The sequence below is a fragment of the Haliotis asinina genome, chromosome 7 (assembly GCF_037392515.1).
Source record: "Haliotis asinina isolate JCU_RB_2024 chromosome 7, JCU_Hal_asi_v2, whole genome shotgun sequence".
NCBI classification, from domain to species: domain Eukaryota; kingdom Metazoa; phylum Mollusca; class Gastropoda; order Lepetellida; family Haliotidae; genus Haliotis; species Haliotis asinina.
The window spans coordinates 3,030,904-3,055,554 of record NC_090286.1 but is presented as its reverse complement, the minus strand read 5'-3'; the positions used below and the strand labels follow the sequence as shown (position 1 = coordinate 3,055,554).

General features: G+C 38.2%; 1 protein-coding gene across 4 annotated transcripts in view; it reads right to left on the bottom strand.

The window, feature by feature from the left end:
* Positions 1-1,619: 1,619 nt before the first annotated feature.
* The window catches only part of LOC137290366 (uncharacterized), a 29,016-nt gene continuing 5,984 nt past the window's right edge, over positions 1,620-24,651 (bottom strand). For 3 of the 4 annotated variants that reach the window (XM_067821251.1, XM_067821252.1, XM_067821250.1), the window contains 14 exons: positions 20,997-21,067; positions 20,698-20,831; positions 19,203-19,384; positions 18,875-19,014; positions 18,117-18,261; positions 15,026-15,117; positions 14,362-14,587; positions 12,280-12,428; positions 11,879-12,089; positions 11,511-11,669; positions 11,149-11,301; positions 9,964-10,051; positions 9,538-9,607; positions 1,620-9,140 (listed from right to left, as the gene is read on the bottom strand). In XM_067821251.1, the coding sequence (XP_067677352.1) occupies positions 7,167-9,140; positions 9,538-9,607; positions 9,964-10,051; positions 11,149-11,301; positions 11,511-11,669; positions 11,879-12,089; positions 12,280-12,428; positions 14,362-14,587; positions 15,026-15,117; positions 18,117-18,261; positions 18,875-19,014; positions 19,203-19,384; positions 20,698-20,825 (3,717 nt within the window). In that variant the 5' untranslated portion in view covers positions 20,826-20,831; positions 20,997-21,067 and the 3' untranslated portion in view covers positions 1,620-7,166. The remainder of the gene's footprint in view (positions 9,141-9,537; positions 9,608-9,963; positions 10,052-11,148; positions 11,302-11,510; positions 11,670-11,878; positions 12,090-12,279; positions 12,429-14,361; positions 14,588-15,025; positions 15,118-18,116; positions 18,262-18,874; positions 19,015-19,202; positions 19,385-20,697; positions 20,832-20,996; positions 21,068-24,651) is intronic. The other variant, XM_067821253.1, reaches the window with a different exon arrangement.

Sequence of the window (24,651 nt, the reverse complement as noted above, 5' to 3'; positions counted from 1 at the left end):
CTCATCACTGAAGATAACAGTTCTCCACCTTTGCAATGGCCATGGGAGATGTTGGCGACACCACTGTCTGTGTTGTTGCCAATGTTGATGTGTAGGGACAGGTCCTCACAAAATTCTTCTGGAACAAATACCAGCCTCACGTAAGCGGTTCCTCACAGTCTGATCAGAATAGTCCTGGCACTACCAATGTTGTGGAGGATGCTGTGGTGAACTTGTTCACAAGTGTCAAAGCTAATTAAACCTGTCCTGAGTGGGCGTGGTCACACGGGGTCGACCTGACCTGGGGCGATCGCCTGTTGAACCTGGCTGCTGGTAGCGATGGCAAAGTCTTGCTATAACACTCTGTGACACATTTGGTTGCCTGCAGACTGAGACTCGTCAGCCTTCAAATGACCAATCGCATTGTTGCGCTGAGCCTCAGTAAGTCCAGGCATGGCTTTAACACCAAATTTAAGATTGTTAACTGTCGCAAGAGCTTTGAAACCCCCGGAATTTTATTGGAAATGATGTATGGAATGTGCGTTCAAAAGGAAATGCATGAATTTTTTGCCGTTCACATTTTATTGCATTTATTGAGGAAAACAGATTTTGGTGTGTTTTGGCAAGTTGTCCTCAGTGACAATCGATTCAAACTCGGAAATGTTTGCAGACAGCGTTCACCATAGATATACTGATTACATAGACACCAATGATTCATATTCGAAAAGCTACATGAATAAATTCTACCTATGAGTTTCTTTTTTTGAGTAGTTTATAAGTACCATTATTATATTTATCAAGAGTAATGCAGCAGCTGAAAAGTGAGCTGGTTTCTTAATGACATATGTGTCAAATGTATAAATATCATTTCAAGTGAACCAGTACATTACACAAGATCAAATGTGTATTCATCCTTCTATATCTACTAAACAAAATTTTGAATTTGCTTGGAACAAACCTAACACAAATGGAAGTTGTATCATTGTGATTATTCATCTATGATCATAATCATTGTAACACTGGTAACTCATCATTTTCCGCTTCCTTTGGTATGAACTCAGCTTAGTCTTGGTCATAATTGTTGCTTTTCAAGTGACTACACCATCACACCAAACACACCGTATCACTCTGATTGAAATGATCTGCCATATCGCTCAAATGTTTTCCACTTTGCAAAGAGAGCTCATGTCCTTGAAACAGTGTAACGCGAGATGGAACATCTGCTCTCTTGTGTAATGCAAATGTTTTGAATTACTGCGCACATTCAGTTTACTTTGGTGTCACCCTCGTCAAGTAACTTCATGACTCTCCATTCCATTTGGGGGGCCCCAGAATCTTATTAAATTTTACTCATCACGTCAAAGGACCAGATGCGATTCCTTTCTTGGGTTCAATGTGTGAAACCCATTTCTGGTGTTCCCACCATTATATTGCTGGAATATTGATAAAAGCAGCGTAAAACCATTCTTACTCAAGTGAAACAAAGTGACATATTGGTACCCCTTTTTTAAGTCTTTGTATGTATCCAGATTTATAGTGATGTTTCCGTCCATGTAATCTTTCCTTCAATAATGCCCAGCATGAAGTGACAGTTCTGATAACACGTCAGTGCAAGTAGCAAGATATATGACAACACATGATTTAAGATGGCGTAATTTTATTTTATATTTTCATTAAAGAAACTGTACATTTAACAAGCAGATAAATATTGTATTTTTTCAACATGAACAAATCATTTATATTTTTGCAACCAATTAATTATACGTGTCTGTCATCATCACTGAAATGCCTGTGAGTTAAGTTAACTGGCAGTGTTTCATCTAATGATCTTCTATCAGCTGCTATATAAGAAAACATCCTCAATGCAGTAAATATATATGGCATCACAAGTAGTATCAAAAATACATACCCCAAGAGAGCTACACAGTTGTGCATACACATAAAATGACCAATGACCTTTTTATGCATAGATAATACCCTACAGTGAGCAACAGGCTGGTGCGTTGACACTATTGAGTGTGGACAAGGGACACTTCTTTTTGAAACTGCTGATATAAAATATTAAATGATAATTAGCTAATACAGAATGGACTTTTTTTCAGTAAACACTTTCCTATAGCTTAATGTTTCTTTCTTCACAAATACAGTGTACAGTGTTCAAGACTGGTGTGCCAAAGTAACAGGACATTGGGTCCTGTAAGTTTCAGATGTCTGTCTGACCCCCTAAAAATTCACAGGACCCATAGAATAAAATTAGGCACACATTTCAAATTTAACATTTCGTGTAAGTGGCAATGTAGTTATTGACATTATATAATAACAAGCAAAAGATTGATAAACAGCAAACAAGTGTCACATGCCACAAATAACATCTTCAGACAAAGTTATTGTGAAATATTCAGTGAGACACTAGGACCGGCTGGTTGGTGTCTTTTATCTGACCTTTGGCGAATCTGCCGGATTTGTCAGATGGTCAGACGCTTTTCGTGAACACTGAGTGTATATATTTGTTTAAGGCAAGCAAAAAACATTCTTGTCTTTTAATAACATATATATTCTGTAAATATCAGTGATTGATATTGAATGTTATTTGAGGCAACAGTTTCATCAACATGAGAAAACCATCATGAACATTAAAAGTAAGATTTCTACTGATGTGTTTGATATAATGTGAAACATCTCATTGGTTCTTTTAGTAACTGTCTGTGTTGATTTACTTTTAAATCATGCATTTTATTGTTTGTACCTGTCCAGATATTTAAAAAGCTTAATACCTAAGGGACAATATGCCATTCAGGAGAACCCACTCCAGCGGAAGATGATGCATGCTTATGTAACTTATGGCTAAAGGGGGAATACAGTCTGTGCTGTAAGCCATATATGTGAACTACAAACTGTTGTATACCTGGAATGCTTAACATACTCTTTGGAAAGGCTAACCTGCCTCAACCTTGATGTCATCTGATCATACAATGGATGATCTAGCCAGGGGAAAACACATGTAAGCAATTGAGATTATGTATAATAAGTGTTCTGAATTTGTAGTGAAAAAAAAACATCTTACACAAACTGTTTTCAAAATATCTGAAAGACAAGCGACAAACTGTGTCATACACTACTCACTATGAATCCACCAAGCAATTTATTCATAGGCATAACATATTGAATATGAACAAATTAAGCACATCTGACAAACTAATATACACACATGTATGGTCCTACATTGAACAGCACACAAATACATTGTAACTAAAGTCTAACACTGAGCATACTATGTACAGGAAAGAAATAGTTATACCAGCATTTATACCAGTGAAAAAAAACCCAATACAACAGAGATTTGGCACTTAGAAACTATTGCAGAAAGCGGCACTTATTCATAGAAAAATAAACCCATTGATAGGAGATCAGTTTATTTCATAAATTATCTTAGATATCACTTATTTAACATGAAAGTATTTGACTCTTGACAGTCATTACTTGCTATTCTCCATGAATAACTTCTAAACTGCTGATACAGTGTTAACAAATATTCTCTCATTCACTGTTTTAATTGGTAAATTTTGCAGTACAATATTAGAGCTGGGATGGGTAACGTGGATACCCAGGACAGTTGGGTAATGAGTTGGACCCTGGTACCTTTCTTGATACCCAGACCTGTTATTATCATGTGACCAATAGTTTTAACAATGTAGCCTGCGACCTCGTTGTATCACGGTACTTGACATATCCGTAATCGGAAACAAAATTCTGAAGTTCTGAGGCCTATTTTATTGAGAAATCCAATTAACATGACATCTGATCAACACATTTGTGAAAAAAGTATTATTTTAACTTTGATAGTATTTCAACTAAAGCCACTAGACGAACGGAGCCTGTTAATAGCTACCGAAGGAGAGAACTCCATCGTAACGCGGTAAACAGAATACTTCATTCTGCAGGAGATAAATGTAGCTCATGACATCACTTCCACTATATTTTTGGCAACAAGGATATGCAGATGACTTAGTTCAGATGGAGTGGGAAGGGTCATACATGAAACGTGAATATTATAGCAGGTATTTCATAGATGAGGGTCAGACTGATTCCAGGTTTTAATGTTAATAATTCTCCTAGATAATTCTTATGGTGATTCGATGCATGTCGTCGGTTTCAAAAAATAAACAAACCACTGATGTAAGGATGTCGATTTACACTCAATATCACATCTAAGAGCCATGTCTAGCACACAAAACCGGAAATACCGATTTGCTGCGATACCATGAATACCGAGATACAACGAGGTCCGAGTATATATGTTATTCTTTCATGATTAAAAGGCTGTATTTTCTCTGACATGGACATAATTACTGTCACTTCTTTTGAATTTAATACATGGATAAAATATTGAAAAAATTGAAATTTTAGCCTCCAGAGCTGAAGAATATGTTACCATAAGATCAATTTCTTACAAATATGATGTCAGGAATTAACATAACGGATGTCTGGGTAGGTTATGGGAATATTTGGGCCCTGTCCGAGCCCTGGATAATTACTTCTTCATGATTGATCCAGGACACTGAACGAAAACTAGAACATATGTGTAATCACTGTCATCATGCCACAGATCTGAAAACAAGCTGCTGTCAGGGCACATATATTGCCACAGAACTATGCCCATTGATCTATGTTCCTGTGTCATCCGGTAACTCCACAGTTCAGTGTTCAAGACATAATCACTGCTACTGTGTGGGTTTACAGATCCATGTAGTATCCATGTTGATGTCCAAAACATAACCTGCTAATAATATTGATCCATAAATACATAGCCATGCCTCATATCAATGAAACAGCATATCACAAGAAATCATCTATGATGAATATATTGGACTAAAACATTTGGCAAGAGGCAAGGCTACAAATTAAGCAATTGACTAAAAAAGCAAGCACCGATGAAATGACTACAGAATTCTCAAGTGTTTTCTACCCTGTATGAAATTGTTTGTCCTGAAAAATCAGCTTACAAATTAAATATGTAAAGTTTGTGGTACAATTTTACCTTGTTGCAGATGTTATCAGGAAAGACATGGTCATATAGGACTAAACTCAGGAATAATCAAACTAAAAAATCTCAAATACAACTGTTTAAGATAAAACCTAATCTTACACACCATTACATGTTGGGGTAACAACCCTGCTATGCCTTCTTCACAATGATAAAACATTGCTATATTCATTAAAAGGTCAAACAAAATTTGATCTCCAGATGTACTTGCCCACTAGGTATACCTTTGACGTGTGTGGAGTCTACTTGAAGACAAGTGCTTAATGCCATAATTATCAGAGGACTGTAGTCAGTTCAGTCTCAAAAGCTTCAAAGTCTACTTATAAACTGATTATGTCATTGTAGTTCATACACATGTAATAAAATCTTTAAAATGTCAACTAATGTATAATGTAACTAGTCAGAGTATTAAAACGCATGCTACATATAAAACAACTGTTACTTCTACAGTTTTCTCCTTTTATGCCATTATGAAATGAATGTTGGGCATGAGTAGATGGTAGATTAGGTTTAGATTAGACAGGCAGAAATTAAAAATGCAAAATAACACATGAATGCATAAAAATATAACTTGCAAATGTTGCTCAAAATTAACCAACTGCAACTAAATGAATTACATGTTACAGATGTGAAGACTTGTACAAGTTAAGGCCACACTTTTTGATAGCGTGAAATGGATTTAACATTGATTCAGTGTTTCAGTTCATGGCATGAAACTTTAGAATGACAACCCATTTACCAGATATGAGAATGATATTTGCCCTCTGGCACTCTCAGGCACAGCTTTTAATTTCTTTTATATCTTAAAGAAGATTTTGTTTTTCAAGGTTTTCTATATGATTATATGCCTTGAACACCAAATGTCATATAAATGGAAAGTATACCATTTCTAACCCACATTTACAACATGCTGCCCGATCTTGGATTCATTAGTAATTTCAAGGATTTTAGAAACACTGGAACAAACATAAAAGCTGTGTTTTCAACATGGTTAGAGAATGCTTTAATGCCCTATCCAATGTACCATGAAAGCCAAGTGTTTTTCTAGCTCTTGATACTACACCCAATCCTTAAAATTTTGTTGAAATAAGAAACTCAGGACAACAAAAACAGCAAATGGAGACATTTCGGCAGAATGGTATAATTGTCACTGTTGCAACAAGCGTGAAACTGTAGGCCATCACAGCATCTAATGTAGACACAAATCTTGATCACTCTCTTATATCACAAGTAATATCATTCAAATGTTCAAGGCCTTAGATCAGATGCATGGTGGTACATGCATTTGCAGAAAAAGAATACAATCAATTTCTTCACTTGATGTTGCATAAAGCACCAGTATGTGTTATTGTTGCGCCATTTCGCAAACACGAGTTTCATCATTTTTTTACAATGCATCACTTTAACAATATCATTCAAAACATGAATGTTTTGTACACATTTTTCACGTTGCTTCTCAGTTCTTTACGATCACAAAAGCTTGAACTCCTTTATGTGTTGTGTTGCTGATAGTCCAATACATTCAAGAGTCCTAAACAACACACAATATTCTTGCTGAGGGCAATATAAGATAATGGTTTGGTTTTGCCATGTTAATATGTTATTATGCAGGACAGTAGCACTGCTTTTCGTAAACTAAACCTGCAAATGTCTGTCGGCCTCACTTGCAGTTCATCATTAGTCTCTGAGCTGTAGACCTTTTCCCATCATTCCCTTAGTCAGTGATGCAGTTGAAATGAAAACTAGCTTTAGGAACTTGATTCAGTTTGTTAAATCCATCTGGTCAGATTTGGTTTGGATCTCAAGAAGCATATTACTCAGATCTCTTGATCAGTGTCATGTTGTCTTCAGAAATGACTGGGATGTTTCCTTCAGGATAATATTTCACAATGAGAAAAATGAAATTCTTTTCAAAGGTAAGATCCAATTATCAGCATGTTTGGTGCATGAAATCTGCACATCATTGATCTTTGTCAAAATTGATCAAATTATACACCTGACTCTTAGATTGTTCAGTATTACAACTCAGTTCCATTCACATTATACATGAGTCTGCATTTGTGTTGCTTATGGTCCATGATTTATTCTGATCATGCTCAAACATGATTGCACAATTTCAATGCGAATGACACCTGATGCACCTCTACATATGCTGTTCATAGTTAGAACTTCCTGTAGATGTTCTATTCAGGAGTGCTGGAGGAGGTGAGATTGCTGTGGGACTAGTTTCAACACGGCCATAGTTGCTGTCTCTTGTACTCACAAACATTGGCTTTGGTGCAACTTTAGGTGGATTGGACTTCCCTTTAGAGTCTCGAGCATCTGGTGTCGGTTTTGTGGACTCTCTTGCTGGTTTCTTAGGCCTCATGGTAACTTCAGTATTGTCTGGATCTTGTTTTGTCACCACACCTTCTCCCAGTAGTTCTCCAACAAGAAAGGAAATATCAAGAACATTATTGTCTTCATCTGTCTTGCTGCTGGTTCTAGGTTTGGCAGAAGGAAACTTGGATGATAGGCTTGGCAGTGGAGGAAGGTTTTCTTGTGTGGATTTGTCTACAGATCCTCTGTTGCTTGGTATTTCACTTGAAGGTTGTGAGGGCTTTTCATCATTGATTGGCTTATCATCAGGGTCATTACTTTCTGCCTTTTTGTCATTGCTGGGCTTATTGACAGTTTGAGTACTTTCTGGTGTAACATTTGTTCTTGTGGGCTCTGGCTCATTTTTAAGAGCAGGTTCATTCTTGATTCTTCCATCCACTATGTCTCTTCCTGGCTTCTGAGTGACTGGCTCTGGATTATATGGTGTGAAAGGTTTTGGACTTTGCAAACTTGTGCGAGGCTTGGGGATTTGCACAGGTGTAATAGTCAGTGGACGTGGAATGGGTTTCTCTTCTTTAGGTTCCTGGTTTGTCTGAGTGGCAGCAGCAGTTATTGGGCTATTTTCCTTTTTACGATTTGGATTATCTTGAGGATCAGCGGTTTCTTTATTTTGTAAGGGGACAGCAGGTATTGGATTACGTACACTTGCAGGACGGGGAAGACTATCCATATTTGGGGGTGGAGGAGGATTTTGTTCTTCTGTTGTAGCTTTGCTTGCTTGAGCTCCAGTTTGAACAGGGGGAAATGTACCAGAATTACGAATACTTGCAGGCCTTGGAAGACTATCCAGATTTGGAGGTGGAGGAGGTTCTTGAGAATGTGTGCTTTCTCTGTTATTTGGTACAGGTGTAGTTGAAGTTGAAGAATAACGCACTTTTGGAGGAGGAGGGATCTTCTTCATATTTTTTGGTGAAGTTTTGTCTGTGTTATCAGGTACAGGAACTGTAGTTGGAGCATAGAGAACCCGAGGTGGTGGTGGATGATTCTGACTTGGAGGTGGAGGGCTATATTGTTTTAGGGTTTGGGTATTTTGTGGCTCAGGAGGAAATGTAAAATTTTCGAGATTGGCAGGAGGTGGAGGGAAATAAGGTGGAGGAGAGCGATCATTATCATTGGGGTCAGGAGGAGGATCTGGCAACACAAAATCAGGCTGAAGATGAAATGAACCAGTACTGCCTCGCTTCTGCTTGTTTTTCTTGTCTTTTTGTGGTTTCTGTTTTGATTCATGTGACCCACTCTTCCTATTTTCTTTTGGATCTGTTATGAGAGGACTAGTTGCACTATTCCTATCCCGTTGAGCATTCACATAGTCCTGATATTCAGTATCATCCTTCAAAGGAAAACCATAATCTCTCACTGGGAGACGACTTTTAAATGATGAAATCCTTTCCCGAGGAACACCTTCAACATCTAAGTCCACAACGGCATATGGCAGGTCAGATGCATCTTCTAGTTCTGTCCAACCAGCCTTTTTTCTGTTATTGTTTTCAGCCTTAAGTTCCAGAAGTCGAGAGTTCTTCTTAGCTGATGACGCCATATAACATGTGTCAGTTCTTTTGGGGCCTAATGATTCTGACCATCTTAGGTTTGCATTTTCTTTGTAGGATTCTGACGGTAAAAGTTTGGTGTCTTCCAGCTCCTTGTCGACTTCTCGCTCTTTGTCTGATCCACTTTTCCTGTAGGTTCCATTTTTGGCTGAGGTACTGCTTTCAGGGCGTGTAGTGGGCATGTCAACATACTGAAAACAGGATATGATAAAAGAGCATTACACATCTACCCTGGGACTCTGATAAAGCATACAACTTATCTCTAACTACTTCTTGTTTATTGCTTAGAGCAACATTTCTTGGCATACACTTACACCATTTTCAAACTTAGAATAGTTGTAAGAATCTACACTGAAATATCACTCTACACAGAGTGCGCTTAACACGAAGTTGTTATCCATGAAGTCGTGTGTTTATTCTCACCAACTTCTAAAATACTGTTCAAACAATTACCTGAGGACTGGTTGGCATTTCTAATGAAATGATTAGAAAAACATTAAAAATACTAAACCAATGACCTTTGAAGCACTATCACATATGGGTTATTTTGCTGTCAAAAGCACCTGAACTCTTTGAGGCTATACTCACATCTCGTTCTTGTGGCAGTAGCTTGTCATCTTGAACAGGTATTTCCAACTTGTCACTCTTGCGTCCTTTGCTGAAGCCACGAACACAATTCAGATGATTACCAATAAACTGAAGTTGTGACATGTTTCTGTCTCAAATATACTTATACCTGAAGCATTTCCTGTTGTAAAAGTAAAATATATCGAAACGTAAGTTTGCACTACACCTTTGAGACATATGGACAGACGGTACTATAGGTTTAAGTGACGAGAGGTGAATACAATCAATCACACTCATCATGCCCATGACTGCCAACAACTTTTGAAAGCACATATTTTTGACCTAACTATTCACAGATATTCTTACCTGTCATACCTCTTTGTGCTAAATCTAATTCTTATGTGGAACCACAACAGTTACAGTAGTCAGGTGATCCAAAATACTCACCAGCATCCCCATATGATGCAGAAGAAGATGAACAATAGGAGGAGCAGCACACTTGCCACTATCAGCACTGTGTACATGAGTGCAAGATCTGAAACATACCACATAGTAGTAATAATAGTGCATTTAAGCATTGCTAAAATTTGAATTTCTAGGTTGTAAGTGTTTCGGTATATAATTTCTGTTTTTTAAATCAGTATTTCCTATACTTTGGATCCTTACTATATGTGGATAGAATAAGCTGATCTTACTAAATCACACAAATTGTTATGGGAAACCATATGGCTAGTGTTTGGAATTAGAAACCAAATCCACTATCAATTATTGGAGGACTTTTGGCCGTGTGAGATTATAATAGAAATGTATACATTTTTAATGTTAACACAAATTTTCAGGGGTTTTCCCCAGATTTTGTTTTGAATTCATGTTCATGTAATTGTTCTGTTATTTCTACAACAAATATTTATCAGTATCTCTCATTATGTTCACCATAAATGTAAAATTATTCATAGACAGGTCACAGTAAAATGTACCACAGTAATGAATACAACACTATGAATTGAGCACATGTGTGTGTATATTTGTCAAATTTAATGATTAGTTTACTTCATTCAATTGTGTTATACTAAAACTATTCCAATTAATCGAAATATGATTTTTACTATCAACAATTATTTTTAATTCTTCTTTCGATCAATTTCCAATTATTTTTGATCAGTTACCTTTTCACATTCTGTGGAAAAGACATGTTTGTTGCAAGAGCAAAGAGTATGTCCCCAGTTTTATCACCTGTACATTCACATCAGTGGGAAGCATTTATGTGTTGTGTAAAGTTAACATATATATATATATCTACCTTGTTCAATTACTAATACCTGCAACTAATAACAATAGAGAACTACAGATGGCCTTTCCTAATTATATACAATTTATTACTCAATTACATGTTGTTGTTAATGTTAATCTGCTGTTTGTCAAAACATACTATGTATATAAACCTATATCATCTGGTTGCATTCACTTTTACCTTGATAATGATGTAAGAACCTACATTGAAATGTTGCTCTATGTAATATATAGGACGTTGTCGTCCATAAAGTCATGTATGTTCTCGAGTGAAAAGGTAACTCCTTCAACATTTGTCAGATGACTTGAGTATATAACTAATGTCAAGCATGCATAACTCACATGCTTTAAGGTCTACTTTGACGGGTGTACTGAAAGGTCCATTGCCGGCAGCTGACACACCACACACTTTGATGAGATAAGTGTGTCCAGTGTCCAGATCCTTCAAGGTGTAACTGCTCCCACGACCTACAGCCATCTGACTATGTTCAGGTCCTGGAAACAAATGTTGGTTTCTTGTCAACAAATGTAAGTGTTATTTCCAAGAAATTAAACACTGCATCTTCTTTCTGAAGAGGTAACTCACAAGACACACTCATATATGAGAATAGTAGGTTTTAGAAGGAAGATGTTTTCTCAGATGATTGAAGTTTTCAGCAGAGTGTGGTCATACTGACTTATTTTCAGTTGATATAAATTTTTACCTGAACATGAATCGCCTCCATCAACAACACAGTACACCACAAGTACACCTGTCAGTACACTAGGTGTCTCCAAGCAGGTCAGCTTTTGCCATTCCAGGTCTATACTGGCAGTTGATGGGTCACTGGTCATGTGCAGAACCTCAGGTGCTGCTGTTGGAACTGAAGAAGTTAGAAAGTAAAACAATATAATTTTGTTTTTAAATTAAATGAAAACTTGTTGCCAACCAAGTACTGACTTAATTATAATGTCACCTAAGGATGGAAATCATAGATGATGTGGACAAAACTTGAGGGTGTATAGACCACACAAGGGTCTCAAGGATTTGGGAACAGGAGAAGATACACTCATTGTTGAACTTGTCACTCACTATTCCCACTGATGTGGAGACATTGACTCCATGAGATGCCACTGCTGGTCACCTGGCCTGCGTCACTTGCCCTTCGTGTCCTCACTGAGGTCATGATGGCCTCGGCAGAGATCCCCACCATATAGTCTTGTGTAGTGTTCTCACTGAGGCCTGGAAGCGTCAGATTGTACTCCGTGGTGTTGGGAGCCATCGTCACCCAGTCCAAAGGTGTCTGTGAGTCAGAATTAATATACATGTTTCAATGTGTACATTTCTGATGCCCATGTTTTTTATCCTGTGCGTGACTGGAGATTCTAGGGACAGAATAAGCCCAAGCATTTTTAAGAAATAAAAGAGCTGGCAAAAGTTTTATGTTCAAAATGTTGTGTACACTGCAACTAGCTTTACAATAAGAGGCTTACTGTGCAGGCAGTTGTGTTGTCTTCTCTCATGCACCAGTATATGGTGTAGGACACGACTCGGGTGTGGAGTGGCTGCCAGTTGATGTTGAAGTGGCTAGGCTCCTCTTCAGTCATAAACTCCACTGTGAAGTCCTGGGGCGGTGACACACCTGTAGTGAACCAATCAGAGATATCTTGTTGATTATGTAATCCCATAATTCCTGAGCTAAATACACAGAACTTGTTTTCATGATAGTTTAGGATAAGTTCAGAGTAACCGATGCTTGCCATTGTTCAGGGAGTCAAATAGTGTCATGTAACTGATGGTATTAGTGTCATTGTGCCTGACTGTGAGTGATGCAACTTATCATAACTTCAGTTACTTATTAATCTGGTCCAGACTGACCTAACTCGAAACAGACCCAATGCACAGACCCTGCCACTTCAAAAACATTTTATCAAATTTTCTTTCATTTAGCTTTCCAAGTGTGAATCAAGAACTAATATATTTAAAATATAGCTATTAAAAAAATATTCCAAGTATAGCCAGGATTCGAATTCACCAGTTTGAAACAAGCGTTGTACCATTTGAGAAACCTGGTTTTTGTTTGTCAAATTCTGCATAGTCATCTCATTGGTCAAGTTTGCAAATGGTCTGCAATAACCTGTACTGGAATGTCTTCAAATGTCTCTGTAACGTGAACTAAGGTCTTAGTAATAATGTCATTTTTGTCAGTCACTTAAATATCATCAACTGCCTCAATTATAGGTGGTTGAAACATGAATAAAGTAACATGAATAGTTGGTTGTAACAAGCAATACATTAATTGATATTGACCAAGAAATGTGTTATCTAACCACCACATTGTCATGTCTGCTATTAGGCCATATATAAGATATTCTTGGTTTTCATTATTACCTGACCTGAAGATTTAAAAAAAAAATTCTCACAAGAGAAAGTGACTTATGAAGATGAATTTTTCACACTTTGGTACAATGTGTGAAGCCCATTTATGGTGCTTCCTGCTGTGATATTGCTGGGATTGGTAAAAGCGGCCTGAAACCACACACACACTCGCACACCTACTCACTGACCCAGTCACTCACTTATTCATTCTCTCATGCACTTACTCACTCACTCACTCACCCACTCTTGATTTCATATGATGATTGTTAATGTTTCATGAGAAAACAGCATATTGATGTTAAAACATTAGAAAGAAATATGTATGTAAGCCTTCATTCATAATTCATACTTCATAATGTAGGAGTGATAAGATTCTTTATCTAGCCTCATGTAAGAATGTCAAGTTTTGATTGGTCCACGTGACTCTGTTAAAATACCATGTACATCCATCATGATCCGCGAGCGGCAGTATAACAGTTGTGGACTCCCACTACGAAAATCATATCACCCTGCTACGCCTCGGTGACGACGCGAAGTGAGAAAAGCGTGCATCGACAAGCCTTTAGTAACGTGCGGTGCATTGACGTCAAACAATCAGCTGGTGTCAACACGGCAGCAAGTCGATTCGATGTATGTTGTTTTGTTTTGATTTAGTGAAAACATTCAGCTAGATAAATGCTTTATCACATCGTGTTCAGGGAAATACAGGGTTTTATCAGTCCCATTCAAACAACCTTACAACCTTACTCGTGACTGATAAAACCCTGTACTTGTAATGTCAGGACATTAGTGAATATGATGTATAACATTTCTCTGTAAATTGACCAATTTAAAGCTTGACATGGTAACAGGAATGAGAACCAATAGCCCCAAAAGAGATACATCAGTTCATGGCATCGTGAAGAATTTCTTTACTTACACTAGTGTTAAATGATGACAAGTATTTCTATGTAGCAAATTGGGTTCACATATATCTATGTGGTGGACATGGTTGTATTCGAATAAAGATTTTATTTTCTTTTTGCCATATGACACTGATTCTTCTTTGTTCAGGAAGTTTTCAGAAATTCTGCAGATTCTGCCCATTAATACTCCATATCATTGACATGAACTTCCAGAGATGAGTTACAATGCAGATTTGAAAGCAACAATTTTACAATTTTGACATGTTAGATGACAAAAGATTTACAAAAGACCTTTTCCCTGTGGTGCGATTGTGATGTGTTTGGACTTGGTGGAGCATCCCATCTCTGTGCAGGCCGAGGTCTGGACCTGGTAGGTGTTGTTTGGCTCCAGGCGGAGTTCTAGTGACGTCTGTGTCATGTTTGTCACAGTGATGTCAGTCTCATTTCCAACATTGGTGTCTTCCACAAAGATGTGATATTCTGTGATGGGACCATTACGCAGATGGGCAGGAACAGCCTAAAAGATGATAAATTATCAGGTACACCTTAAAAAAAGTGATGTGATAATCAAGTAGACCTCGATACAAGTGATGAATGTCTTCAAATTGATATGCTTTGTTTGCATTATTGACGTTTAGACATATCTCAATGTTTAACATTATTGCATATTTGTTGAGGTTCATTTTTTCATCCCTGTCGTAAGAGACAATTAACGGGACTGGGTGGTGAGGCTCACTGACTTGTGGACACATGTCATCATATCCCAATATTGCTCAGATCAATGTCATACTGTTGATCACTGAATTGTCTCAGATCGTTTTTTACAGTGCCCGCTGCCCCCACCCACCCACCACCCCACCCCACCCGATGTTCAGCACAGTGCCCCCCAGATGTTCAGCACAACGTGAAGATCTATGGTTCATGTACTGCTTGAAACCAATGTCCGTGGTCATACCTTCCAGAACAGCAAGATCTCTCTGCAGTTGTCTTCTTCACAGTTAACTTGTAGAAAACTCCCAGGATGCACTTCTGGCTGAGAAGCAGGCACTACAAAATAAATGTTTTATTAGTTTTTGAGTCAGATCCTTACAACACCACATACTTTGAGGCAACATGCTTTAAACCAACAGTACTACTTCTTAGGGCTGTGTTTTGGCAAAGAAAGTGTATGCAGTATATTGCAGTTCAGGTTCCCTATTCCAATACATAATGTGATATATATATTTGGAGCTGCAAATTTTCTGCATATAAAAGCCCTAAAAATAAATGTTTTGGTTCTGATAACAGCAGTCTCAAAATCAGGTTGGGAAGTTAGGGATTCTATTTACTTTTATGCAGTTTATTGTATGTAAAGTATGCTATAGTGTTGATTATTTACCAATGGAAACTCTTTTGTGATGGATTGAGTGAGTTTAGTTTTATGATGTAGTTAGTTATAGGCAAGATTATGGCAGCAGCCTATAAATAATTGAGTCTGGACCAGACAATCCAGTGATCAAATCATGAGCATCAATCTATGCAACAGAGCCACAATGAGTGAGTGAGTTGAGTTTTACGCCACACTCAGCAATATTCCAGCTGAATAATCGAGTCTGGACCAGACAGTCCAGTGATCAACAACATGAGCATCGATCTGTGCAATTGGGAACTGATGACGTGTCAACCAAGTCAGCAAGCCTAACCACTCTTTAGTCGCCTCTGACGACAAGTATAGTCGCCTTTTATGGCAAGCATGGTTGCTGAAGGCTTATTCTACCCTGGAGCTTCATCGGTCGAGGTACAATGATATGTGTGAACCAAGTCAGTGAGTCTGAACACCAGTGACACCGCACAGTCCTACTACTTATCAAGGGTTTCAAGGTTACTGTCAAATATTGACCCTGCTGACCTCTGTCTGATGTATTAAATAATTCCTAACTGTACGAGAGATGAAGGACATTGCTGCCAGGACTTTGAAGAAACACAATCTAGAGTATGATGAAGTGTTGAGTAAGTAGTGTTAAAGTTATCGGGAGTTTCTTGTGTAAGTGTAGAAAAGCCTTGAATGTCTGATACTGCGTGGCTGCATTCAGTTCAATGCAGGTTCTGCTTGTCAGGGATGAGGGTTGGTGTTTTGATTGTCACAGGTTGTGTGGATGTTTAACCTATTCCTCAAAACTGTTTTACACACACTACCTCCTTTGTTTAAGCCATACACAGCCCATTACTATCAGTAACACAGTTGCCTGTTACCATTAGTAAAACAGTTGCCACTTCCTATCAGTAACACCGTTGCCACCTACCTTCAGTAACAGTAGTTGCTGCTACATCCCATCAGTAACACAGTTCTCACCTCTTTGCCTCTTACCATCACTAACACAGTTGTCACCTACCATCAGTAACACAGCTGCCACCTACCATCAGTAGCACAGCTGCCACCTACCATCAGCAGCACAGTTGCCACCTACCATCAGTAGCACAGTTGCCACCTACCGTCAGTAGCACAGCTGCCACCTACCATCAGTAACACAGTTGCCACCTACCATCAGTAACACAGTTGCCACCTACCATCAGTAACACAGTTGCCGCTTACCATCAGTAACACAGTTGCCACCTACCATCAGTAACACAGCTGCCACCTACCATCAGTAGCACAGCTGCCACCTACTATCAGCAGCACAGTTGCCACCTACCATCAGCAGCACAGTTGCCACCTACCATCAGTAGCACAGTTGCCACCTACCATCAGTAGCACAGCTGCCACCTACCATCAGCAGCACAGTTGCCACCTACCATCAGTAGCACAGTTGCCACCTACCATCAGTAGCACAGCTGCCACCTACTATCAGCAGCACAGTTGCCACCTACCATCAGCAGCACAGTTGCCACCTACCATCAGCAGCACAGTTGCCACCTACCATCAGTAGCACAGCTGCCACCTACCATCAGCAGCACAGTTGCCACCTACCATCAGTAGCACAGTTGCCACCTACCGTCAGTAGCACAGCTGCCACCTACCATCAGTAACACAGTTGCCACCTACCATCAGTAACACAGTTGCCACCTACAAGTGGTAACACAGTTGCCGCTTACCATCAGTAACACAGTTCCCACCTACAAGTAGTAACACAGTTGCCGCTTACCATCAGTAACACAGTTCCCACCTACAAGTGATAACACAGTTGCCACCTACCATCAGTAACACAGTTCCCACCTACAAGTGGTAACACAGTTGACGCTTACCATCAGTAACACAGTTCCCACTTACCAGTAGTAACACAGTTGCCGCTTACCATCAGTAACACAGTTCCCACCTACAAGTAGTAACACAGTTGCCGCCTACCATCAGTAACACAGTTCCCACCTACAAGTAGTAACACAGTTGACGCTTACCATCAGTAACACAGTTCCCACTTACAAGTGGTAACACAGTTCCCACCTACCATCAGTAACACAGTTCCCACCTACAAGTGGTAACACAGTTGACGCTTACCATCAGTAACACAGTGCCCACTTACCAGTAGTAACACAGTTGCCGCTTACCATCAGTAACACAGTTCCCACCTACCAGTGGTAACACAGTTGCCGCTTACCATCAGTAACACAGTTCCCACCTACAAGTGGTAACACAGTTCCCACCTACCATCAGTAACACAGTTCCCACCTACAAGTGGTAACACAGTTCCCACCTACCATCAGTAACACAGTTCCCACCTACAAGTGGTAACACAGTTGCCGCTTACCATCAGTAACACAGTTCCCACCTACAAGTAGTAACACAGTTGCCGCTTACCATCAGTAACACAGTTCCCACCTACAAGTGGTAACACAGTTCCCACCTACAAGTGGTAACACAGTTCCCACCTGCCATCAGTAACATAGATGTCGCCTACATCAGTAACACAGTTACCACCTACCACCAGTGACATAGTTGCCCCTTACCATGAGGAACGCAATTGCTATATACCATTATTAATACAGTTTTCACCTACCATCAGCAACACAGTTGCCATCTACCATTAATAACACAGTCCCCACCTACCATCAGTAACATAGGTGCCACTTACCATCAGTCTCTGTTGTGTGGATGAATGAGCTTACTTCGCTCCAGAATCCCCCTTTCTCAGGGAGACAGGACACATTCCACTGATACACTGTCCCAGACAGGAGGCCACACACAGAGGCAGATCCATGAGATACATTGTCCACTGGCTGGAAGTGTACACAATACAAAGTATTATAATGTTCATGGTAAACTAAATTTGGTTTCTTATTAATCCATCTATACTTTTAAAGAGATGAACCAACAAATGAACCTGTAGGGAATCAACATAAGAATGTTAGGCCCATTTAGTGTATTGTATTGGGCACTGTAACTTGTTTTACTGTGACTCAGTGTAGTTCAGATGTATAGATTAATGTCAATGATTGTTATCGCTTAATTGTCCGATCCGTTGTTTTGAAAAGTATACAAATCCAAATAGTGTATTTTGTAGATTTTCTATGAGCTGATGTGTTATACTTTGAATACTGTAGACTGCAAATGTATTGCAAAACAGGTACATGAATCGGATCCTCACCACCAGGAATTATCAGTAGCAAATTGTTGCAGTCATATTCCATGTGTAATGAAATCATAATGACTTAACCAACATAGAGGGGTGAGCTTCCCACTTTGAATACTATAATATGTGTGAACATAATGAAAGATAATGATAACGTTAGACAAAAATAATGTGGAAACTAACCACACTTTGTCTTGCAAAACATTTGTAGTTCCCAATGCAAGTTTTGTACGAGATGAAACTCTGACACTTAGACTCACCTGACAGTAATCTTGAAAACTGGAACAGTTGTACAATAGTCGACATTTCAGACTATGAGTAGCTACCTGTTGCCATGATAATGATGTGCAGGTTTTGTTTAGGTTGGTGCCACTGATATCAGTTACAGCAGGTGGTCTCACTGTATAGAGAATGAACAGAGAGATGATTACAGAATATATTATGTCATTGTTATGAATCATTTTTACTGCTAACTTGTGGTGATGTTTTAATGTATTTAAAAGTCAGTTTAAAGACTTAGTTTCCATTGTGAAAGGACAACATTATCAAATTCAAGAACAGTAAAAGAACCCAAGAACAGATATTTACCAATGAGATTTGTGTCAAACTGAAAGCGTTCAGACACTTCAGTACCCTTGACTATTCCCCTGCTGGTTAAAGTCATGACAGTGACCATGATTGTGTAAAGGCTCCCCATGCTGAAGTCTTCTGCTGGCCAGTGGCAGGATCCAGGAAGTTTGTCGTCAACACAAATCTGGTTTGGAACACCACTGGAAAAGTAATTTTGTCAGGTGTAACAAATGTGATGAAATTTCTGTTTTTGTTAAACTTATATGAGGTTATATTTTTTACATTATATTTAACAGTGTGAGTGAGTGAGTGAGTGTGTTTAGTTTTGCACCACACTTTTATTCCAGTTATATGGCAGGGGTCTGTAAATAATCAAGTCTGGACCAGATAATCCAGTGATCAACAGCATGAGCACTGATCAGTGCAATTTGGAATCAGTGACATGTGTTAACCAAATTATCAAGCCTTACCACCCGATTCTGTTAGTCCCCTCTTAAGACATGCATAGGCCACTGAAGGTCAATAGTCTAACCCAAACCTTCATGGGTTCATGTAACGTGCAATTCAAAATCTCAAAATGAGATGAAATTATAAAGGTCTCATCCATTCTGAACAGCTCAAATGAAAGGATGTGAATATATACTGACAAATGTTTTCAAGGCCAAAATCAGAGTTGCATGCACAAGTCTGGCTGGACAAGTATGAGCACATGTGAATGAATCACTATCCAGCTGCAATGATACCAGATGTTTGTGAAAAGGTTACCGTATCCTGCCCCACCAACAACACAGTTTCACCTGACATGAATACATACAAAGTAAAGTCAGCTGTTCATGTTGAAAAAGAACTGTCATAGCTCAACAAATTACAGATGATTTGTAAGAGAGGCAGTTTTCATGTGAATCAATATTTGTAATACATAGAATATAGCATTTGGAGAGCAGGTTTACCACAGCCCTGGGAGAAGTAGAGCATGTTCTGTCAACACCAATACAATGACACTGCCTACATGGATGACATCAATGAGTAACATTTTTTTTAATATGTTAAAAAACTGTTTTTACAAAATGCCAGTTTAATGTAGACTAAACTGGCTTAGCCTAGTCAGGCAATACCTGGTTTGTGTTATAACAGGATATATCAAGCAAGTGATGCTTGCCCATGTTAGTAGTAAGTGTGTGAGTTTAGTTTTACGTCACAGTATGCCAGCTACATTTCAGTGGTCTGTAATAACCAGACAATCCAGTGATCAACAGCATTGATGTGTGCAATTGGGAACCGATGACATGTGTCAACCAAGTCAGCAAGCCTGACCATCCAATCCTGTTATGACTCTTATGACTATCATAGTCACCTTTAGTGGATTGCTGAAGACCTATTCTACCCTGGAGCTTCAGGGTCGCCCATGTTAGTAGAAACTACTCCACAATATTGGACTGACAGATGTGAAATAGTTGTGATTATATCTCTCATTGTTACTAACACATAAATGAAAGTTGTATTTATTACTCACTTTGTGCCATAGTTAAGTCTAGCAAGAATGATATCCGAGGCTGATGGTGGAGGAACTTCCCATGGCCAGCTGCACGTCATTGTAGACCAATTGTCCACAACACATGACACATTTGTAACCGCCTCCATTTTTCCCTGGGAACAGAAAATATTGTGAGCTGTTCACAACAGTATTGTGTCTGTGAACTGAAAAACAATTTAGGTTAATTAAGTTGGAAATCAAATGGATTGTCTTGGCCAGTGTCTTCTCTTGCTTGTAAAAAGGAAATCTTGAAGAGGATACTGGATTAATTCACTTACGTTATACTTTGATGAAGGACTAGGTTAGGTATTGTGTGTTGTTATCACATCTAGGCAGAGAGGCTGGCTACCTGAAAAACATCATGCTTATAAAAATCACAGTTGTCATGATGATGATGATGATGATGATGATGATGATGATGATGATGATGTACATCATCATCACCATCATCACCATCATCTCTTTTCCACATTTTGTACTTTCATTATTACTCATAGCTCAAAGGAGTAATCTTAAAATCACCATCCTAATTAAGTTTCACCTCCTTTGTGATATCATATTTTAGGAACCTGTAATTCAAAAGGAACATTTTTCTTTGCCTGAATCATCTAAAACATCTCACCCCAATGAGTACTAAAGACTTATTGAACTGGCGGAAATTTAACCCCCCAAAATTTGTCTGTCAAGCACCAAGCATTGGACAAGAACTTATAAAATAAAGGCTGTTGTGGTCATGAAAATAATTTTTGAAGGCAGCATAACATTATATTTTACGATAATCTGCAGTTGACAGATGAAGATGTACATAGAACTCTAATATACTGAAATACTTATGGAAAGTAATATAGTGGAATTTCAATAATAAACAATCATGATTTTCCTACTTCTGATAATGTATTGTTGGTGTGTTCATGTGAGTGGTTAATGGGGAAAATAGAAATAAGCCCAAAATAGTAATGTGCCAGGAAATCAATCTATTGTGTTCCAGTTAGTACATTAACCACTGAACTGCTATTTTCAGAAAACAAAATTTATGTGTAGATATACACAAATATATACAAAGAAGCATACCTGTCCATAATCATCCACATTGAAGTGTCAAGCTAAGATGTTCTGTGGTATTTACAGTGATATTTCATGTTCTGAGAGCACCCAGCCATCTGACCCTGAAGCCATTGTGAAAGGTATTGCAGAGAGGCAAATAATCCATTGATTACTCGGTCAGTCCAAGGAGAGATATGCTTAATGAAGCATGTGCTCTTTCAGACCAGAAACCTCTTACACCATCAATGTTACAGATTAACTGGAAATCAACTATGCCTATTTGAATGGTTGAACGGTTTCCTTCCTTAAGGTTATTTGCTTGAAACAATGGTAGGTTTGTTCACTGGGATTTTTGTATTGTGTTGAACATGACATAGAGTGTTTGTAGCTGCATACTGGGGCAAGAAATAGATAAACCGTTTCAGGTAAATCTGGAAAACATACCTTTAGATCCTTAACCGATTATGTTACAAAATGTAACGCAGATTACATTTCAATGATAAATTGGGTATTTTCAAATGTTTAGATATTTTAGATAAATTCAATATTTCATTTAAGGATCATAGAATAATTCAAGTGAAAACAAGCGTTATGTCGTGTCAAAGATGGCTTACCCAAGTGTGTATAAAACCAGCACTTTGGTTTCAAAGTGTACTCCCTATGCAATGGGGGAGAAAAACAAATTCAAGATTCTCGCTCAAGATAATAAAGTCCATAAAGAATCCAGCTGTGCAGAGGTCACAGAGAGTTCTTCAACATAATCCTAAGTAGATTAGCATTGTTATGCAAGTGTTAGTGATTTCTCATCACATTGGAGGTATAGGTTTGTGCTCAACGTGGGTTTAGCATATGAAGCCATAACTCTTGGTGTCCCCAACTGTTAAACTGCCTGCTAATAGCAGTTTATAAGGACACACTAATTTTAACTGAGCTCACACTTATAGGTCAGCTGAGATAAACACACATTTCAAGATAAGTCGTACTAGCCCAGTGGTGTATAAAATATTGAGGCCTGCCCTATTTATGCTTGGGTAGTAGAGAATAGGCTGTGATATTTCTGTTATAAAGATACCCTTGTCAGTTTTATCGTGAAGCATGATCCCATTAAAAGTTGCTTTCTTTCATAGCTGCTCCACTAAGCCTGAAAGCCTTTTTCAGAGAGTACATGTTAAATGTCTTAACTAGGAATATATGAAGCGTGTCTTTATGTGAAAGGACCACAGAGGACATAATGCATAACCTGTCTGTACCCTATAGTCACGATTACCTGAAATGCATGTGAGCCTTACATTACTTTCATCAAAACAGTTCAAATGACAATCATATAACACCAATGGCTCATTTGTTGAGTGTAAACTTCATATTTTCTCCTAATGTGATTTGGAATGGTTATTGTCTTAACCATACCTGAGCAAATACTGGTTTTAAGTTCATTTCCACTAACACTGAAAGAACTACAACTAAAACCTATGTACAGCATTGGAATGTGAGCATTTTAGAGGCAGGAAGATTTTGGGAAGTTGACCTTCTCACAAGTTTTACATAGATTAGTTTTATAAACTTTAATTATTTAAGATTCAAGATCTGTATTCACAGACACACAGACAGCTAGTAGTTATGGTATCAGCAGAAGCAGTTGTAGTAATTGTTTGTTACAGTTTCACATGTTTTGTACATGTAAAATGTATTAAACATATCTCATAAACAAGGAATCTGGCTCTTAATTTTCCTTTAAAAGTTTACATATATACTTATATTTGACAAAAATTATATGTTCAAACAGCTTTAATAAAAACTATGTTATGACATTATTTGTAATCTTTTAAATGTAAAAAAAGTTGTGAAAAATCAAACATTTTTAATTTTAGAAGTCATAAGGAATTGGTTTTAGGTTTGCAATACAGATGTAATGAAGTATGAAAGAGTTCATATACAAGTTGATGTATGTAAGTATTCAGTGCTTGAAGGAGTAGTTGTTGTGAGTTCCTCATGCTTATGTATTTGATGTAAATATGTTCATTCTGCTTTTCATAAGATAAGTTATCTTCTAGATAATGCTGGCTAGACATCTTTTGCAAACCGGGCAATCACTTAAAACATTTTTATGTCGTATAGTGTAACCAACTTGGAATAAATTTGTCCTGTCTCCTGTTGAACCACAGATTGATTATGTAATCAAACACAGGAGCCAGTGAGTTTAACAGTCTGCAACAATGCATCTCTATCCAGGCACCCTGTAAGTATTCCAGACCAAGCAAACTGGGGACTGAAACCATCAGCGTTGACCCACACATCAGGTCACATTGTCAGGTAATAAGCCGGCTCACTGTACCTGACCTCCAAGTGTAATTATGTCATCTCTAAAGACAAGCTATTCAGTGCTTGGGACCTATTCAAACATTAGTCCTCAGGGTGCACACATTCAGGTACAGGAGCCATACCAGTCACTGACACGGGTACACAGACTTCCACATTCACATGAACTCACATTTCTACAACTAGTTTGCAAAACAATTCAGGAAAGACAGATGTAAAGGGTCTTGTGAGTTACTGCTTTTAAAATCTGGTGGATGAAGCTATTAGTTTGTTACTGATGCAGGACTGTTAAATTTATAAGATTGCATTTATTTTCATTCCTTATACCATATAGTCTGGGCCAAATCCAATGAAGTACATTCAGGGTTTTCCACACAAAAAATATTTTCAGCTGGTAAACTACAGTACGTGTGATAGGAAGAATAATTGCTATTGCTAGTCCAACTGAAGAATTGCACACCAGCCCACAATATATTGGTAATCAGCTGCTGAAACCATAGCTACCTGTCAATATAACCATATTATAAGTGAACAGACACAATTCAGTGCAGATAAATGCTAGTAATTGGTTTC